Here is a 16,109-nt window from a genome sequence, read left to right as displayed (position 1 = left end):
TTGATTTACAAATTAAGCACTGATATAAGGTGCATCAGATTATAAGGGGCACTGTCTGCTTTTAGGTGCTCCTTATATGGAAAATACGGTATTTAAAAATTCCTTATGAATCACGGGTTTTCAATGAGCCAACAGTGAAATGCATAGTCAAAATTTTCTTTTATCCCAGACTATAGCAGGTGATTTAATAACCTGACATGTTTCGGCGAACAGTTCCGCCTCCGTCAGAGGGTCAATGGTGTTGGTGTGACATGTCTATATCAGCTGATGGATGAAAGCGTGACTCGCCTGTCAATCATGCCCTCTGCTGACCATTCACTAGTCTTTGAAGAAAAAAAACATCATCGCTGGATCGGGGAGGCCATTTGGAAAACACAAGCGGGGCCCAAAGACCATCAATAGGGACAAGGGGGCGTACACGACCTGGACCAGCATCTTGGAAGATTGAGTTGTCAGCAGAGGGCGTGACTCACCTGTTAATCTTACAGGTGAGTCACCAACACTAGTGACCCTCTGACAAAGGCGGAATTGTTCGCCGAAACATGTCAGGTAATTAAATCACCTACTACGGTCTGGGATAATAAAAAAAAAAAAAAAAAATTAAGTGTAGGCAAAATGAACTCAGTACAACGAGTGAAATGGATAGTTTTGCCTCACAAATAACACACTAGTGGACAGAAATGCTATTCAGTAATGCAAGAACATAGTGGTAAAAACACATTCAAAAGTAAGACATAGTCCTTCAACTAAGTTTGCTAAATTGTGTTGCTCATGTTGTATTCTTTCAGTGCGTGAAATGATCCTGCATCCATATGAGACACAGTCTGACAGCTTCTACTTTGTTGACAACAAGTTGGTGATGCACAACAAGGCAGACTATTCCTACAGCGGGGGGCCGTAGAGCCGCCATTTACTCCCCTTCTCTAGACATTGTCCATTCAACCGTTTCCACTTCAGGACCCAAAATAGAAGAACCCACGGACATCTCATCTCAGTTGGCTCCTTGTGTAGTAATGTACACCAGTGAGCATTACAGCAGTGTATGTGTGAGTGTGTCTGGCCAGCACATGCAATGTGTATATGATACATTTTTCTGTTCAGTTCATTAGGTAGACGTTTCATTTACATTGTGCGTGTTTTGAGAAATAGCCAGTAATAGATTAAGATCACATCACAGGTTTGTCTTTGCGTGGTCTGATATTTATATAGTTTATACTACTGATGGATTCTTCTTCTGATTCCACACGTGTCACATGATTCAATCCCAACATGATCAGATCAGAATGGCGGACAAAGTTGATGTTGGCAATGTGTGTGCGTATCATTTTTAATGTTTATTTTTCAGGTACATAGCACTTCTGTGTCTAGAGTATTTTTCAAAGGAGTAGCCATTTCTAAGTGTCAGACTGTATACATAGGAATTTTGATATTCATTACATACACTGTAGTGCGGAACGCTGTGTATACATTTTAAGTAGAACAATAAGTGTTGTATGAATTTTATGTCCAATTTTGAAAAGTGAAATGACATCAATGCAATAAATATGGACTTTTTCCGAAAAATGTGCATTTTTTTTTTTTTTTTTTTTTTTTTTTTTTTGGGGGGGGGGCACGTTTAATCTTCCAGGTCTTTTAGATGCACCTAGCCCATGTATTCTTATTGCCATGCCACATTTAAAATACATTTTCACCCACAAATAGTGTTGGTGGAAAAAATTGTACCAAAGTGTCATTGCTGCTGTCCTCTATGCAAACTGCATCATTACCTCAAAACACAACTAGGCATTATGGTTGTTTCTTCACACTATTATGAAGGCAAAGTGAGCAATATATTGGACTGTGTTTATCATTTTCATCAAGATTAAACAAATAATTTCCTTAGTATTTGAAATATAAATTCAAATGAAGAAGTAGTGTAATATTCTGAATTTATTTTCTAAAGCTAAACTTTGGAATTGAAGTACAAACCTTAATTAAATCTCTTGGAAAATCAAATATCTTGTCTGAGTAGTGTAGATTCAAAAATTTGCAACCCATTGTATTTTAATTTATATTTTACACAATCTCCAAACTGAATTGAAATTGGGGTTTGTTTTTTCAACAAGTCCATTTTAAACTATGAATGGTTTGTACTTAATAATAATAATAATAATAAAGAAACATTTTTTTGTGTCTTTTGATAATAATAATTTAATTAGTTGAATAGTTGAACAGATTCACTTTCACTTGAAGTAGCTTACCTGCACCAAGCATTTGGCGTAGAAGGGCAACAGATATATTTCTTAAAGGTTGGGTCACTTAACATGTCCTCAAACTTTACAGTGACCCAGCGCAAGCAACTGTTGAGTTCTCACCGGGGGGCAGTATGGTGTCCATACAGCTGTAATAGTCATAGTCTGCCTGTCGGCCAGATGTGATGTACGTGGGAGTGGTTGCTGTTTGCAGATGTAATGCCAGGTTGTCTTCTTGCAACTTCTCCCACAGGTTACCTTAAAGTGCATGTGACACGAAAAAGCATGTTTATTTCATAATGCACGTGGTATTTTATGCTCCTGAATGATATGGACCGCTTGGATGTGTGTGGAAGCGATCGCTATATTTATTTCGTTTTTTGAATCCCGCGCCATGAAAATGAGAGACTTCCGGCTTCGGTCTTGCATTGAGGAGGAGGGCACTGTGACGTGTACGGTAGAAGACGTCCTCTTCACTATAGAGCGTACTGTTGTGTATGAGGACGAAGGATTCAGCCAATTTTACGGATTAATACTAGGGCTGTCAAACGATTAAAATTTTTAATCGAGTTAATTACAGCTTAAAAATTAATTAATCGTAATTAATCGCAATTAATCGCAATTCAAACCATCTATAAAATATGCCATATTTTTCTGTAAATTATTGTTGGAATGGAAAGATAAGACAAGATGGATATATACATTCAACATACGGTACATAAGGACTGTATTTGTTTATTATAACAATAAATCAACAAGATGGCATTAACATTATTAACATTCTGTTAAAGTGATCCATGGATAGAAAGACTTGTAGTTCTTAAAAGATGAATATTAGTACAAGTTATAGAAATGTTATATTAAAACGCCTCTTAATGTTTTCGTTTTAATAAAATTTGTAAAATTTTCAATCAAAAAATAAACTAGTAGCCCTATTCTGTCCTCAATGTGTGTGAGTACACAAATTGACAGATAGCGAACATAAGTTCCAAAAAGAAATCAGACGGTGTGGCAAAGTTGCATGGGCTTTACTGAAGTCATCTCTTTTTGACAGGAGCACGTTTCTTGTATTTTTGTAAAACTGAAAATAACAAGGCAATGTGTCAATAACTTGCATAAATCACAAAATAACATAAAATGTACACACACGTGTCCATTTGAGCAGTAGCACTAGCCAATTAGCTCACAAGCATCTAACAATGTAACTGCATTTCACCATATATGTGAACAAATTCAAATACACATCATCAATAACTATCTAATGCTCATGAATATAAACAAAGGAGGAATATAACTCATAAGCGATGCATGTATTAGACACAAACAGTGTGATGGGGCTATGAGAACTGCCACTGAATACTGGATGCGGACGTTAGCTGGTCTTGAATAGCACTGTCTATTAGTGTGAGTTCGGGTCGTCATATAATCACGTCAGAAAAGCGCGCCGAAACCCAAATAATCAGCTGCGCTGAATCGCCAGCAGAGGACGACATTACGCCACATAACATATGCAAGTCACACCCAAGCGCCAGCAGAGGGCAGAAAAACTCCATAAAACACAATTAACAAGTTGGCCTTTCACTGTACTGACATTTAAATCTGTCTGAGCGGGCCTAGTGCGTTAATTGTGTCAAATATTTTAACGTGATTAATTTAAAAAATCAATTAACGCCCGTTAACGCGATAATTTTGACAGCCCTAATTAATACGTTTATTTTTCGCATCACGCCAGCCAAACGGCTGCAGAAAAATCATTCTGTATGAGGGAGAGGCGTATGCGCCTTTTTGGAGTTTCAAAAGGTTCCCATTCACCGTGGATATTGGCCAAAACAAGCCTGACTACAGTGGGACCATTGGACTTGGAAGTGAGTAAACATCTTGTTTAGTATTATGTCAAATATTAATACAGCTATTACAAAGTAAACACTACAAACTTTCTTTAAATAAAGGACTACTTACGTTTGATCATTGATAGGCATGTAAAAAGCTCTCCTCATGCACATTAGCACGTTAGCTTCACAACAACTGCAGCCACCCTCCTCCGGGGAACGAACTGTAAATTGCTCTCCGCCGGGCGGTTTGCCGATCCGCGAAGACAATCGACAACTCAGTCATCATGTCAAATAATCCAGGCGAGTTATGTGTGATTTTCCGCTTCGAAGACTTTGAAACATCACTCGGTTCGGGTTAGCATGTCGGCTAGCTGTCATGCCTTTTGGTTTGTTTACATTCTCTGAAGACGGGGAAGGGAAATGACATACAGTATGTCCGATTTAGGTGTCATAAAATATAGTTCGGGAGGTGCAACAGTAAAGGTGAAGTCGACAGTTTTGACCATTATGGAGTAATTTTGCCATGTCGTCCTGAATAAATGCATTTTTATCATTTCATATTCCATTTATCACAAGACTGTTATTTGTGTCATGACCAAGCCATTTATTTAGCAATTGGGGAAAATACTTGGATAAAAAGAATATCTTGTAAAAATATTGAAGTAAAGAGACAGAAACAATGACATTTGCAGCTCTCTTCGTCGCGTTTTCCTCGTTGTGAATAGTTCCCCCTCGACGGGCTGACTGGTCCTTTTCAAGCCATTTATATAGCTATTGGGGAGAAATACTTGGACAAAAAGAATATCCTGTAAAAATATTGGAGTAGAGAGACTGAAACAATGACGTTTTGCGGCTCTCTTCGTCGCGTTTTCCGCGTTCTGAATAATTCCCCCTCAATGGGCTGAATAGTAAAACCGATGAGCCCAGTCTACCGCTGACGTCATCCACCTGTTGGGGACGCTAAAGCCCTATAATGGTAGGTGTGGCTAATCAGCAGATTAAAAGACTAATTTCTCGTCATCTGCGCTTTGCTAAATTGTTGTATATAGTCGAATCGTCTCAAAATATGATTCTAATTCACATACTAATGCCATTTAAGACTTTTCTCATGTCATATGCTCTTTAAAATGAGGGCATCGATCAGGGTAAATGTGGGAAATTGCTCTCGTTAAATGTGGTCGTTTTGATGTTAATCTTTTCAGATTCACCCATCTACTACACATACAGTACATATAAAACATAAGTAATATAATATAAAGTATTATATTAGATTAAATATAGACAAGTTTCCTGAGCGACGCCATCTTGGACAATTTATGCCTCGGACTTACGGTTGAGAAAAAACAGCATGAATTACGGTTGAAGTAAGCAGTGTTTAGACAAATTTAAAACTGCAAAATTAAAGCAGAGGAACTCACAGAATCCCCATAAAGGGATTCAGCATGATGTAAAGACGTACATGTGATTGTATAATTGTTCTTATCACTTCAATGATCATTCATGGACAAAAGTGTAACAATCTGTCAGCTTGTGTTGACGGGATTGATACGCCAGCAACTTGAGTGACCAAAATGAGGTGAAATTACAAATTATGTTACATTTCGGTTTTGAAGACCACATTGCATGTTGGTTCTCTATTCACTCCAAAGCCATGTGGGCAGTGATAGAGCTGAGATAGCGTCAGCCAGCGTGTTGCTTCTTGCTCTGTTGTGATGACGTCATCACAAAAGGACAATGGTTCTTCACACTATTGAATGGTAAACTTGCGATCTTCAAAACCAAAACCCGAGGATGCATTTTTAGCTATCATCGGCCGATAGTTTTTGACATATACATATATATACACACACACGCAAATATATATTTTTTTATTTTTTATTTTTTTTAAATCTATGCTTTTAAGCACTTCAAATGTAATAACTATGATAAGTTTTAAGCATGTTAATGCCCCACCGAATTATTTTTAAACAATAATTAAGTAGAAAAATGTTTTTAATAACTGCTTCATTGCTTGAGTCCACTCAAATCTGCTCAAGCTACTCATTTACACACAATGAGTTGCCACAGCAACTGTTTAACAAGTTAAACGATGATTGATGCACACGGCACTTTGAAGTTTCGGCTTTCAAGCATTTGTGGCAACATCACACCTTAACATCTGTCAATCATCGTTAACTTTAATAAGCAACTCCTGTGCACTGCCTGACCAACAAAGCGCAGCAGGAGGGAGAGGGAGACTACATGATCAGTTCGGGAAGGATCATCTTTATTTACTTTTTTCTTTAACTGAAAAACAATCTGCGATGGACTGAGGGCACTTTGAGGTTTGCAGCGCGAAGAAGCGAGGGATCACTGTATCTGCGTTTTTATGCTGTACATGTGTGGCACGACTGACGTCACGCTCGTCACAAAATGGCTGCATTGGTAAGCGACATCATTTTTTGCCTGTGCAAATTGCATACTTCACTACTTTGAGGAACCATCTTTCACATGAACATCTTTTATACTAAACTAGGCGTTGTATAGTGCTTTAAACGTTTAAGCTTTTAGAAGTGGTGTGTAACCTGCGGGTCAGTGTTCACCCAACCCTAATAAATGTGTTTGTGAACTTTACCTCCTTCTGGTACTACCCACCTTTCAAATGGAGTTCATTCAGGCTAGGGTTGAGTAGATCGACATTATAAATATCTTTCTCCAGATGCAAGTCCTGCAGGTTCCGTTGACCAACACTAAAGTCATCCCGGTGGGTGACATTGTAGACCGGTGGCAGCTTCCCAGTCTCAATGAAGTTTATGCTCTCAGAGTGGAGGTCAGTTGTGCACTGCGGGTCACGTGGTGTGTACAGGGCCAATGAGTCGCTGCAGTGAGTGTTGTTGAGGGAGAGCAAACAGGACTGCTGTGAGAGTGGAGGAGCGCATGAATACTGTGGATGTCGGCAAGCTCTGCTAGGTGATTGGCTAGAGGAAGTCGCCACAGTATCACAAACACTGGCAGATCTGGTGTACGGTGGTGTTGACCTGAACTTTTTGGGCATCTGTCCAAGTAGGTGATCCAAGTCTTCTGTGGAAAATAAACTAGACGATGGTTTCAGTTCATGACTTTTAAGTTTTTCATCTTACCTGGTCTTGCCATGCTCCTGCGAACACTGATGGGGTCCTTACGGCGCCACTTGTGCAGCTCCTCCTGCATTTTCTCCACCTTGGCCGGATTGAGAGCCCACAGACAACCTTTCCGGGAGGAGTTAGTGTGTTTGCCTTCCAACTTCTCAAAGCTCTTGTTCAAGGAGAGGTTGTGTCGCACAGAGTTTTTCCATCCATCAGGGGCTGTCTAGATTTAAAAAAAAAAAAAAAAAAAAATGGGGGATGGGCCCGATGGGGAGATAATAAATGTGTTGCATGGTACCAGAGAGGGAAAAGTATTTGGATGTTCGGTAACTTCTCTTATTTTCCATTAAATTACTCTTTTTTGTTGACCAGGAACAATCATTCAAATCTATATCAATGGTGAGTACAGAGTGATAACCAAATAAGATAAAACTGTATGAAACAACAATAATCTAACAAACCCTGCGAGTACACCATTATATTAATTTCAACGTGCATAAATGATAGCTGCCCGTATAGGAACTATTTGACCAACTGCCAAGTATTATCCAAGTTATTATCTCTCGTCCCCAACAAATTTTTTATATTATTTGACATAAGGGTACTATACTTATTCTTAGTATTACTGTAATTTTCGCACTATAAGGCGCACCTGACTATAAGCCGCCATCCACCAAATTTGGCATGAAAACGGCATTTGTTCAAAGATAAGCCGCACTGGACAATAAGCCGCATCTGTCCTCACTGTATTATGGGATATTTACACCAAACGATATTAACCGGTAACACTTTATTTGACAGCAGCATCATACAACCATGTCATAAGACTAAATGAACTGCCATGAAGCTTTGAATATATTGGCTACAAAGCTTCATTGCTTCAGGAAGCTTCATTTGGCCATCACTTCTCCCTTGGGGGAGACAGGCAACCTCTGCTGCCACCTGCTGTCAACACTGTTGTCATCCAACATGCCTCCTAGCATGCATTGCAGCGCTACAGATGTAAATAACAATCAAAATTCATGTTCTGTGCTAATTATTGTTCCAGTTGTTTCATTAATTGCTAGTTATGGTATTTAGTAACATTTTATTTGACAGTGGTGCCATAAGACTGTCAAAACACCATCATAATTATGACATGACATTGTCATGAGCATTAATGAATGCTTATAACAGATGTCCCTTAGTGTTACCCGGCAACTCACTTTTGAATGGATGTAAAAGATCCAAGCTGGCCATAAATGGAGTTAGTGACATGATTTTCCGGATAACACTTAATGACATAAGCATTCAGTAATGCCTAAGATGGTGTCATTTCATAATTATGACAGTCTTATGACGCGGCTGTCAAAGTGTTACCTATTAACCTAACTAAATCAACAAATAAACCGCACTGGACTTTTAGCCGCGGGATTCAAAATGAGGGAAAAAAGTAGTGGCTTATAGTCCGAAAATTACGGTAATTTAAAATAAATTACTACTCCATTAATGCTACAACACTGCCCTGATGGGTACAAAGAGCCCTGACATTTCAACTTATAGACCCTACTCACATGACGTCACAACCACGCCTCCGCGCCATGTTGTCCGTCTACTTGTCGTGTATACGCATTACCGCTAAAGTTGCACCGATACCGATACCAGTATCGGCAGGGGGCGCCGATCCGGCCCGAATTGGTGGTATCGGTATCGACGAGCACCAACCTTTAGGGCGTCGATACCATCTACTGGCATCATTTGAACGCTAATATACTGTCCTCCCCACGCGAGCTAACTTCCCAAATCATTACATTTCTATGTCTTTGTCTCGAATTTACCACACGTAATTTACACCTTCGTCTTCAATATTGCGGATGTACTCTACAACGCATGTCCGCGATGTTACGCTGTTCATTTCACATGGAATTCACAAACGATTAGCATGCATAAGCTAACGCTTGCTGTTGTAGCACCGACAGGATCAGAAAGGTTAAGACCGTGGGAGACTCAGCAAACTCATGGTTTCATGATGAACAATGAGTGGCAAATAAGAGTGCCGTAATTCAAATTCATCCTGTTTATGAAAGTCAATTGTAATATCGTGTTGTGCAGTAATGAGCAGAAGTGACTTCTGTGGCCAGAAAACACTCAAGCGGCGCAGCGCGCACACTAGATATCATCAAATAGCAACCTAGATGTCCAACGTTGGATCCCATGCCATTAGCGGCGTGAGCCCAGAGCGACGCGTAGTCCTTAGACTACATTGATTAAATAGAAACCGCCATGACTGAATGGAAGTTAAGCAGGCCAAATCAACCCATACCAGTGACTATAGATAATACTGCAAATACTGTTAATTCAGTACATGTTACAGATGGACTCGGACCACAAATAGGATGTTTAAATATAGCTGCTAAGAGAGCTGCAGCAATCAACAGTGTGACCCACTTTACAAACAGTAAAAATTGTTCTCAGCACTTATATACAAAATTTTTTCTTCGATCAGTAAGAAGTAAGCACATAAATATTATGCACTAAAATGCTTGTTTATATGATGGCACTGTTATTTTTGCTTGTTAGCAAAAAAAAAAATAATAATAATAATAATAATAATAACAGTTGTATTTTCTGTTTCAGAGCATTAAATGTATTGAATTGTATCGAAAATCGTACCGAACCGTGACTTAACTGTATCGTTGCACCCGTTATACGCACACACACACACACACATATATATATATATATATATATGTTGTTTTTTTTTTTTTTGCAAACAGAGTGGTATCGGAATGGTATCGGTATCAGCCGATACTGCACAGCCTGGTATCTGAATCAGTATCGGGCCCAAAAAATGGTACCGGTGCAACACTAATTACCGTTACGTAAATTCCTCCTATTATGGCGTGTTTTTCTACTCATTAACATTAATAATCATAATGGTGAAGGCGTGTGTGGCGGTTGGTTGCAGTAACAGAGACGATAGACGGAGAGACTGGAAGTTTTACCGTATTCCGAGAGACCCGGAGAGGAGAGCGAGATGGACTGCTGCAATTCGATGAGAAAACTGGGCTCCAAACGATTACCACGGATTATGTAGTAGTCATTTTATATATGGTAAGATGCATTTAATATATATTTAGAGGGTTTTGGGCTGACAACCACAATTAAGATCATTGCGAGGCTAATCGCGGACAACATACAGTTTCAAATTCAAGATGCTTATTTCTTCCACCATCATTACAGTTTGAATAATATTTAGCTAGTACCAAGTGAAAGAAGCTGGCCTCGTCTACTGATCATCAGTTAAACAGGTGTGTCCAAACCTTTTGCAAAGGGGGCCAGATTTGGTGTGGTAAAAATGCGGGGGGCGACCTTGGCTGATTTACATAGAACACTATATTTAAACAAATTTTAGCAAGCCCTTCTGTATGTCACATTTACTTTATTTTTTTTTTCATTAATTCATAATTTCAACAATCTCGCCTTTGTGGCATTCTCTTTCAACATTCGGGCTCTTGCGAAATACTGCTGCTGTGAAATTAAACTAGCTTCAAGTTGCTATAATTTCTCACTGCGTATCTTCCCTGTAATGTTGTCGTACATGTCAGCGTGTCCTGTTCGGTAATATTATCGCGTCACATCGAACTCTTTGAAAACAGCGACTGTCTCTTTGCAAATGAGGCAGACAAAGTTGTTGCGTGTTTTATTGAAGAAATAGTCCAATATCCACCTATCCTTGAAGCGTCGGCCATCGCAGTCAAATTTTTTTTTTTTTTTTTTTTGATTGTCGCCATTTTAGAAATCACACAGGCTAATGTTGCTTAGAGTGCTGCTCTTAAAGTTTTTCAAACTTTTGTGAGAATATGCAGATTTTGTGTGGACAAGATAGTTGTAGATATCAGGGCAGCAGATGTCAGGCAGAGAGGGCGAAGACCGCGGGTCGAAAAATATCGATTTAGGCATCAAATATGGATCTGGCGAATGGATAGACTGAAGCTTTTCCACAGAACGCCTTTTGTGCAACGCATCCAATGAGTTTACAGCGTCTGAAAGCACTGGGGCTTCCATGAATTGCTCTATAAACTGAACGACTAATTGAAACCATTGAGAATAGGGCTAAACAGAGACGGACAATATGGCGACCGGATACAGCGACACGTCATTCTGTGACGTCGGTGAGTAGGGTCTATAGACTTCCCAAGAAAGCCCTTTTCCTCCCTCCAGTAGAGAGTGTTCGGGTCAAACACAGGGCAAAAACGTGGCTGTGCACGTCAACTCGCCTCACAGCGGCAGCAGCGCCCATTCTGCCCAGTCTCCGCTTGGCAAAACACTTTTCAAACCGACTTTTCGAGCCTCGCTAGTAAGAGAAAACAGTCACGTTTGCTTTTTTTTTACATTTCTTGTGCTGATCTGATGTGCCAAACGCTCGTTGCTTTATGTACTCGTACTAGCATGCGTGCAATGCACGAGCTTAACACAGGCTGCAGTTACGCTTTAGGCCTGAGTTGGGAGTCAGCAGTAAAAAAGTAACAAACTCCATATTGTTACGGATTGCGGGCAGGCAGGTGGTGTGGACCCAAATGCAGGGAAATAAAAAAACGCAGCAAGGCAGGTGACGGTGAACTTAAAAAAAAAAAAAAAAACATTAATAATAACTAACAAAAACACAAAGTACAACCAAAAGGACTGGGGATAAAAAAGACGTTCAAACAAAACTTACTTAATCAGAGGGACTGGTACACGAGGGCTTGGACAGGACAGGACTTGACATTGACATTGACATTGACAATGACGCAACAAGGAGTGAACAGAAACTTGGAGTTTATATACTCACAGAGACCAGGGGTAACGAGACAACGAGGAACAGATGGGTGACACAGGAGGATGCAGGTTGGAGTATACACAAGGAGCAGGTACAACAGGTGAAATCAATGGGCAATCACAGGGACACACTAGGAGGGAGCCAACACAAAATCTAACACATATAGCTTCTGATAAGATAATTACTAAATGCTTATTAAATATTTGCTTTTACCAACGAAGGCTCACAATAAAGTATTGAATGCTATAATATTATGTTCCATGATTGATTGCAGTAAACAGACATTTTAGTGATTGATAACTATAGACATCTTCAAATCTGCTTTGTCATTTTAACCGGTTTAACCCGGCCAAGGTTCCACAGGTCACCTTCAACGACAAGCCAACGACATTGAGATCTAATCTGTCTGGGACATTTAAGAAATCATATTGTTGCAATTTATTACTTGCCAAATGCTATACTATGTGATAGTTATTGAGATGTTTATTATATATTTGCTCTAATCAATAGCTGCTTGCAATGAAGAAATGCTTTGCCTATTGTGCTTACAAAAGGGAATGTTTTTCTGAAGAAGCCTTGAAGAATCTTGCCTTCCCAAGGGCAAGAGGCAACAACAAAGACAGTTTTTGCTTTGCTGGAATGTGCTGACACACATGTATCAATCCCACTTACATGCATACACATAGCCAACCAAATTCATAGAGGTGTCACCCGCTTTGCTCCCCATCCCTTTGGGGTTGGCACCTCTCTTGTTGCTAGGGCCATCCCAAATAAAAAGAGAGGAGAAGGAGGTGTTTTTAGAATGATTGCGGAAGCTGTATTTCGTAGTCCATTGTATAGGTTCCTCCTTCTCCTTGCAAGCTTTGCAACTAAGATTACCACAATTATAATGCTGCAAGGTGTGTCTTTAAGCACTATAGATTCCATACCTTGTGTGAAGGTTAGCAGACGGTGAAACATTACCAGAAGGGACAATTAAAAAGTATTCAAGGTTGATCATTTATCAGGTGGTTCTGAGAACAATGTGTTTTCACATGACAGTTCTGTTGTACATTCAGAAAAAAAAATACTTTGACCATGCCAATTCTTGTAAAACAAATTAACTTGGATGGCATGAAGATGTTTCTGCACTTTCTTTTTTTTTTTTTTTTTGGGGGGGGGGGAGGGGGGGGGGTCTTATGGAGTATTTAGATTCTGTGTTTGTTTCTTTTTTGAGAAATTACTCAATGATTGCAGCGACCCAGTACACTTAATAACTCTATTCAAGTCCAAATATTTCAACGCGTGTAGTAATAAATGTTCTAGCTATGAAAGATACACCTGACATAATGTCACTTATCTGTCATGTTTTTTTGCCCTGCAGTATGTTTTATGAAAATGGCAGGCAGCTGCTTGGAACACCGCCAAATGTGCCATGTATTGCAAATTGCACACATAAGCAAATATTTTAACCCCATCCAAGATTAAATCTCAATATAATGCAGGTACATTTAGGTTTGAGAACTAAACCTTTAGCTGTATTTTTTAAAAAAAAAAAAAGGAAGATAAAAAAGAAATTAAAGCTATTTAGGCTCAGTCACCTGACATTTTAACCAAAAACCTAATGTTCAGTACAATCGTAATAAATTCTCTGAATACACAAGACTCTTTACAGTATGTAACATGTGAACTGCCTCCGTATTCAGGGTTGCGGAGGAAAACTCAATAAACTTAAAATTGCCTCCGCATACTTTTACACACAGTCATGATCAAAAGCTTGTGCGTCATTCATCATTATAATGATGGAATAATTAGTGTCAAAAAGAAGACAAAGGCTAAAGGTAGTCTTTTAATGGCAACTTACTGGGAAAACAGGATCCTGAAAAGACAACATGAGCTAATGAAATAGTGAACAGTGGGAAAGTATTGTCATGACTGTTTTACTGTGAGTTATAAATGTTACAAACACACAATAAAGCATTTTCTGTCCATTTTCAAATAAACGTGATTTCTTCATTTCATATTCTATTTGTCCTCATTCTGATTGTGTGTTACTAGAGATCTGATTGGAAATTCCCTTTTTGACATTTTAAGTTCAGCTAAGACAGCTCTACCTGACATACAAGGGAAACTCCATCTAAACCTGCTTGCGTTAATAATAATAATTTAAAAAATTTAAATTAAAAAAAAGTATTGACCTTAAAAACAACTGTAGTCTTCATGTGCAACCAGAAGTGGTGTACCTTAAAATAGGGGAAGTTTTCAGTCATGAAGCTGTAGATCTCACTGACAGGCAGGCTTCCTGTTTCGCTGTTTTTCAGAGCCATGAAGATGAGAATGCTGTAGTGACAGAAAGAAGGGATAATTGTATTTCTAAATAAGAAATATGTACAAAATTATGGCCACATCTCTTAATTTTGGAATAAAACATGAGGCATTCTAGGGTGGCATGCATGGTACAAGCCTCACAGGTCTGAAGTGAGCTGGGATAGGCTTCAGTAGACACACAACACTAGCAGGGTTGGAATAGTTTTGTCCAAATTATGACCCTGGCATGTACTATTGGAAAAATTATTGTGAACAATTGTCATTTAAAGTAACAAGGTTAATGGTATTCTAAGTATTTCCTTGCATATTTATTAAGCGGGAGAGTAACTTCATATGAGTAATGCAATCACTCTTAGACCATTATGGTTAACCTGCCTCCTGGAAGGTCTGTTGGTTGGCTTAGCATTCACCTGTTACCGTTCATTGAAGTGAATCATTGATCAGTGAAAAGCGATGCGATTGTACGTTGTATAGCTTTAGTTTTATAATTTAGTTTTTTGTCAGTTAAGATTACCAGAATATGATTAAATTACATTTAGAAAGAGGGGAAAATCACTTATAAAAAAGATTAAAATAGGACTAAAATAGTAGATGTTTTTACATAGAGAGCTGTCCACTTCTATCACTTTTTCTATCATTTGTTACTGTATCTGATGTATTAAAACTGTTGTCTCATGAAAGGCATTTAGCGTGTTTAAACTACTCTTGGAAGACTGGGCCTTTTTTTTTTTTTTTTTTTTTTTACTTATGTCTGTAAACATAATATTGTAATATAAACACAATTTTTGGTCATAATGTATGAAAAGAAAATATGGAAGGTCAGTCGTAATTGAAAATAAGGCACTTAAGGGGTCTGTGACACAAAAAAAAGCATGTTTGTTTTTATATTTCACGCGGTATTTTATGCTCCTGAATTAAATGGACCGCTTGGGTGCGTGTGGAAGCGATTGATATATTTATTCAATTTTTTTAACCCCGCGCTACGAAAATGAGAGACTTCAGGCCAAGGTCTCGGATTGAGCAACTAGGCGAATGTGACGTCCGCGGACTAACCATCTTAACAATAGAGTCATTAGTACCGTATTCAGAAGGACTGCGGATTCAGCTGATTTTGAGGATTAATTTGTTTTTGTTTTTTGTTTTTTTTGCGTCACGCCAGCCTAATGTGCTGCAGGCTTTTGTTGCTACACCAGGGAGAGTGGTGTAAGGCTTTGTGGATTTCTAAAAGATGCTGTTCACCACGAATAATCGGGAAAAAAAGTATGACAATGGCGCAACCACTGGACGGATGACTAAGTGAGTAAACTACGTGCTTTATGTTATGTTAAATACTGGGATCGTGGCAAACATTTTAATAAGGAGGTGGCTTGTATTTTGTGGGTGACAATGCTCCCTGTCCACCGAGAAGGCCACCCGGCCACCGACAGGCAGCTTGTCGCACACCATGGTCGCAGGCAGACAAAAGCATGCCTCATTTTGGGCCCAGGGAGCCCCCCGCTCTTGTCTCTGGTTCTCGATCGTGTCCCGACATCAGCCCCCCTCGGTCCTCTTCCCTTACCCACTGTGAGAGCACTATCCTCGGCATGGGCTAGGGGAGCCTCACGCTCTTGTCTCCGGTTTTTGATTGTGTCCAGACTATGCGTGCCCGCCGAGAATGTGCTATTTTCAGCGTTCATTCCCTTCTGCGTCCCCGGCGACGAGCACTACCTGCCTGCCGAGGGCTGGCTGTTCGGTGAAGACAATCATCCTCGCCGCTGTGTGGGACATGAATAGTTTTGTGTGATATTTTTCATTTTCAAAAGGCGAGAAAGAGACTTGGAAGAGCTGCTCAGTT

The 16,109-nt window shown here is 39.4% G+C and overlaps 2 protein-coding genes across 4 annotated transcripts in view; one reads left to right on the top strand and one right to left on the bottom strand.

The window, feature by feature from the left end:
* Nucleotides 1-1,554, top strand: part of unc119a (unc-119 homolog a (C. elegans)) — a 29,174-nt gene extending 27,620 nt beyond the window's left edge. For both annotated transcript variants that reach the window (XM_057838976.1, XM_057838977.1), the window contains exon 5: nucleotides 789-1,554. In XM_057838976.1, coding sequence (XP_057694959.1) covers nucleotides 789-901 — 113 coding nt within the window. In that variant the 3' untranslated portion in view covers nucleotides 902-1,554. The remainder of the gene's footprint in view (nucleotides 1-788) is intronic.
* Nucleotides 1,555-1,662: 108 nt separating this feature from the next.
* foxn1 (forkhead box N1) overlaps nucleotides 1,663-16,109 on the bottom strand; it is a 33,888-nt gene continuing 19,441 nt past the window's right edge. For both annotated transcript variants that reach the window (XM_057838972.1, XM_057838974.1), the window contains exons 6-9: nucleotides 14,191-14,287; nucleotides 7,183-7,390; nucleotides 6,698-7,123; nucleotides 1,663-2,489 (exon numbers count right to left, since the gene is read on the bottom strand). In XM_057838972.1, coding sequence (XP_057694955.1) covers nucleotides 2,317-2,489; nucleotides 6,698-7,123; nucleotides 7,183-7,390; nucleotides 14,191-14,287 — 904 coding nt within the window. In that variant the 3' untranslated portion in view covers nucleotides 1,663-2,316. The remainder of the gene's footprint in view (nucleotides 2,490-6,697; nucleotides 7,124-7,182; nucleotides 7,391-14,190; nucleotides 14,288-16,109) is intronic.

The sequence above is a fragment of the Corythoichthys intestinalis genome, chromosome 6, assembly GCF_030265065.1.
Source record: "Corythoichthys intestinalis isolate RoL2023-P3 chromosome 6, ASM3026506v1, whole genome shotgun sequence".
Taxonomy (NCBI): domain Eukaryota; kingdom Metazoa; phylum Chordata; class Actinopteri; order Syngnathiformes; family Syngnathidae; genus Corythoichthys; species Corythoichthys intestinalis.
The sequence above is the reverse complement of the archived record's forward strand: the minus strand, read 5'-3'. Positions and strand labels throughout refer to the sequence as shown.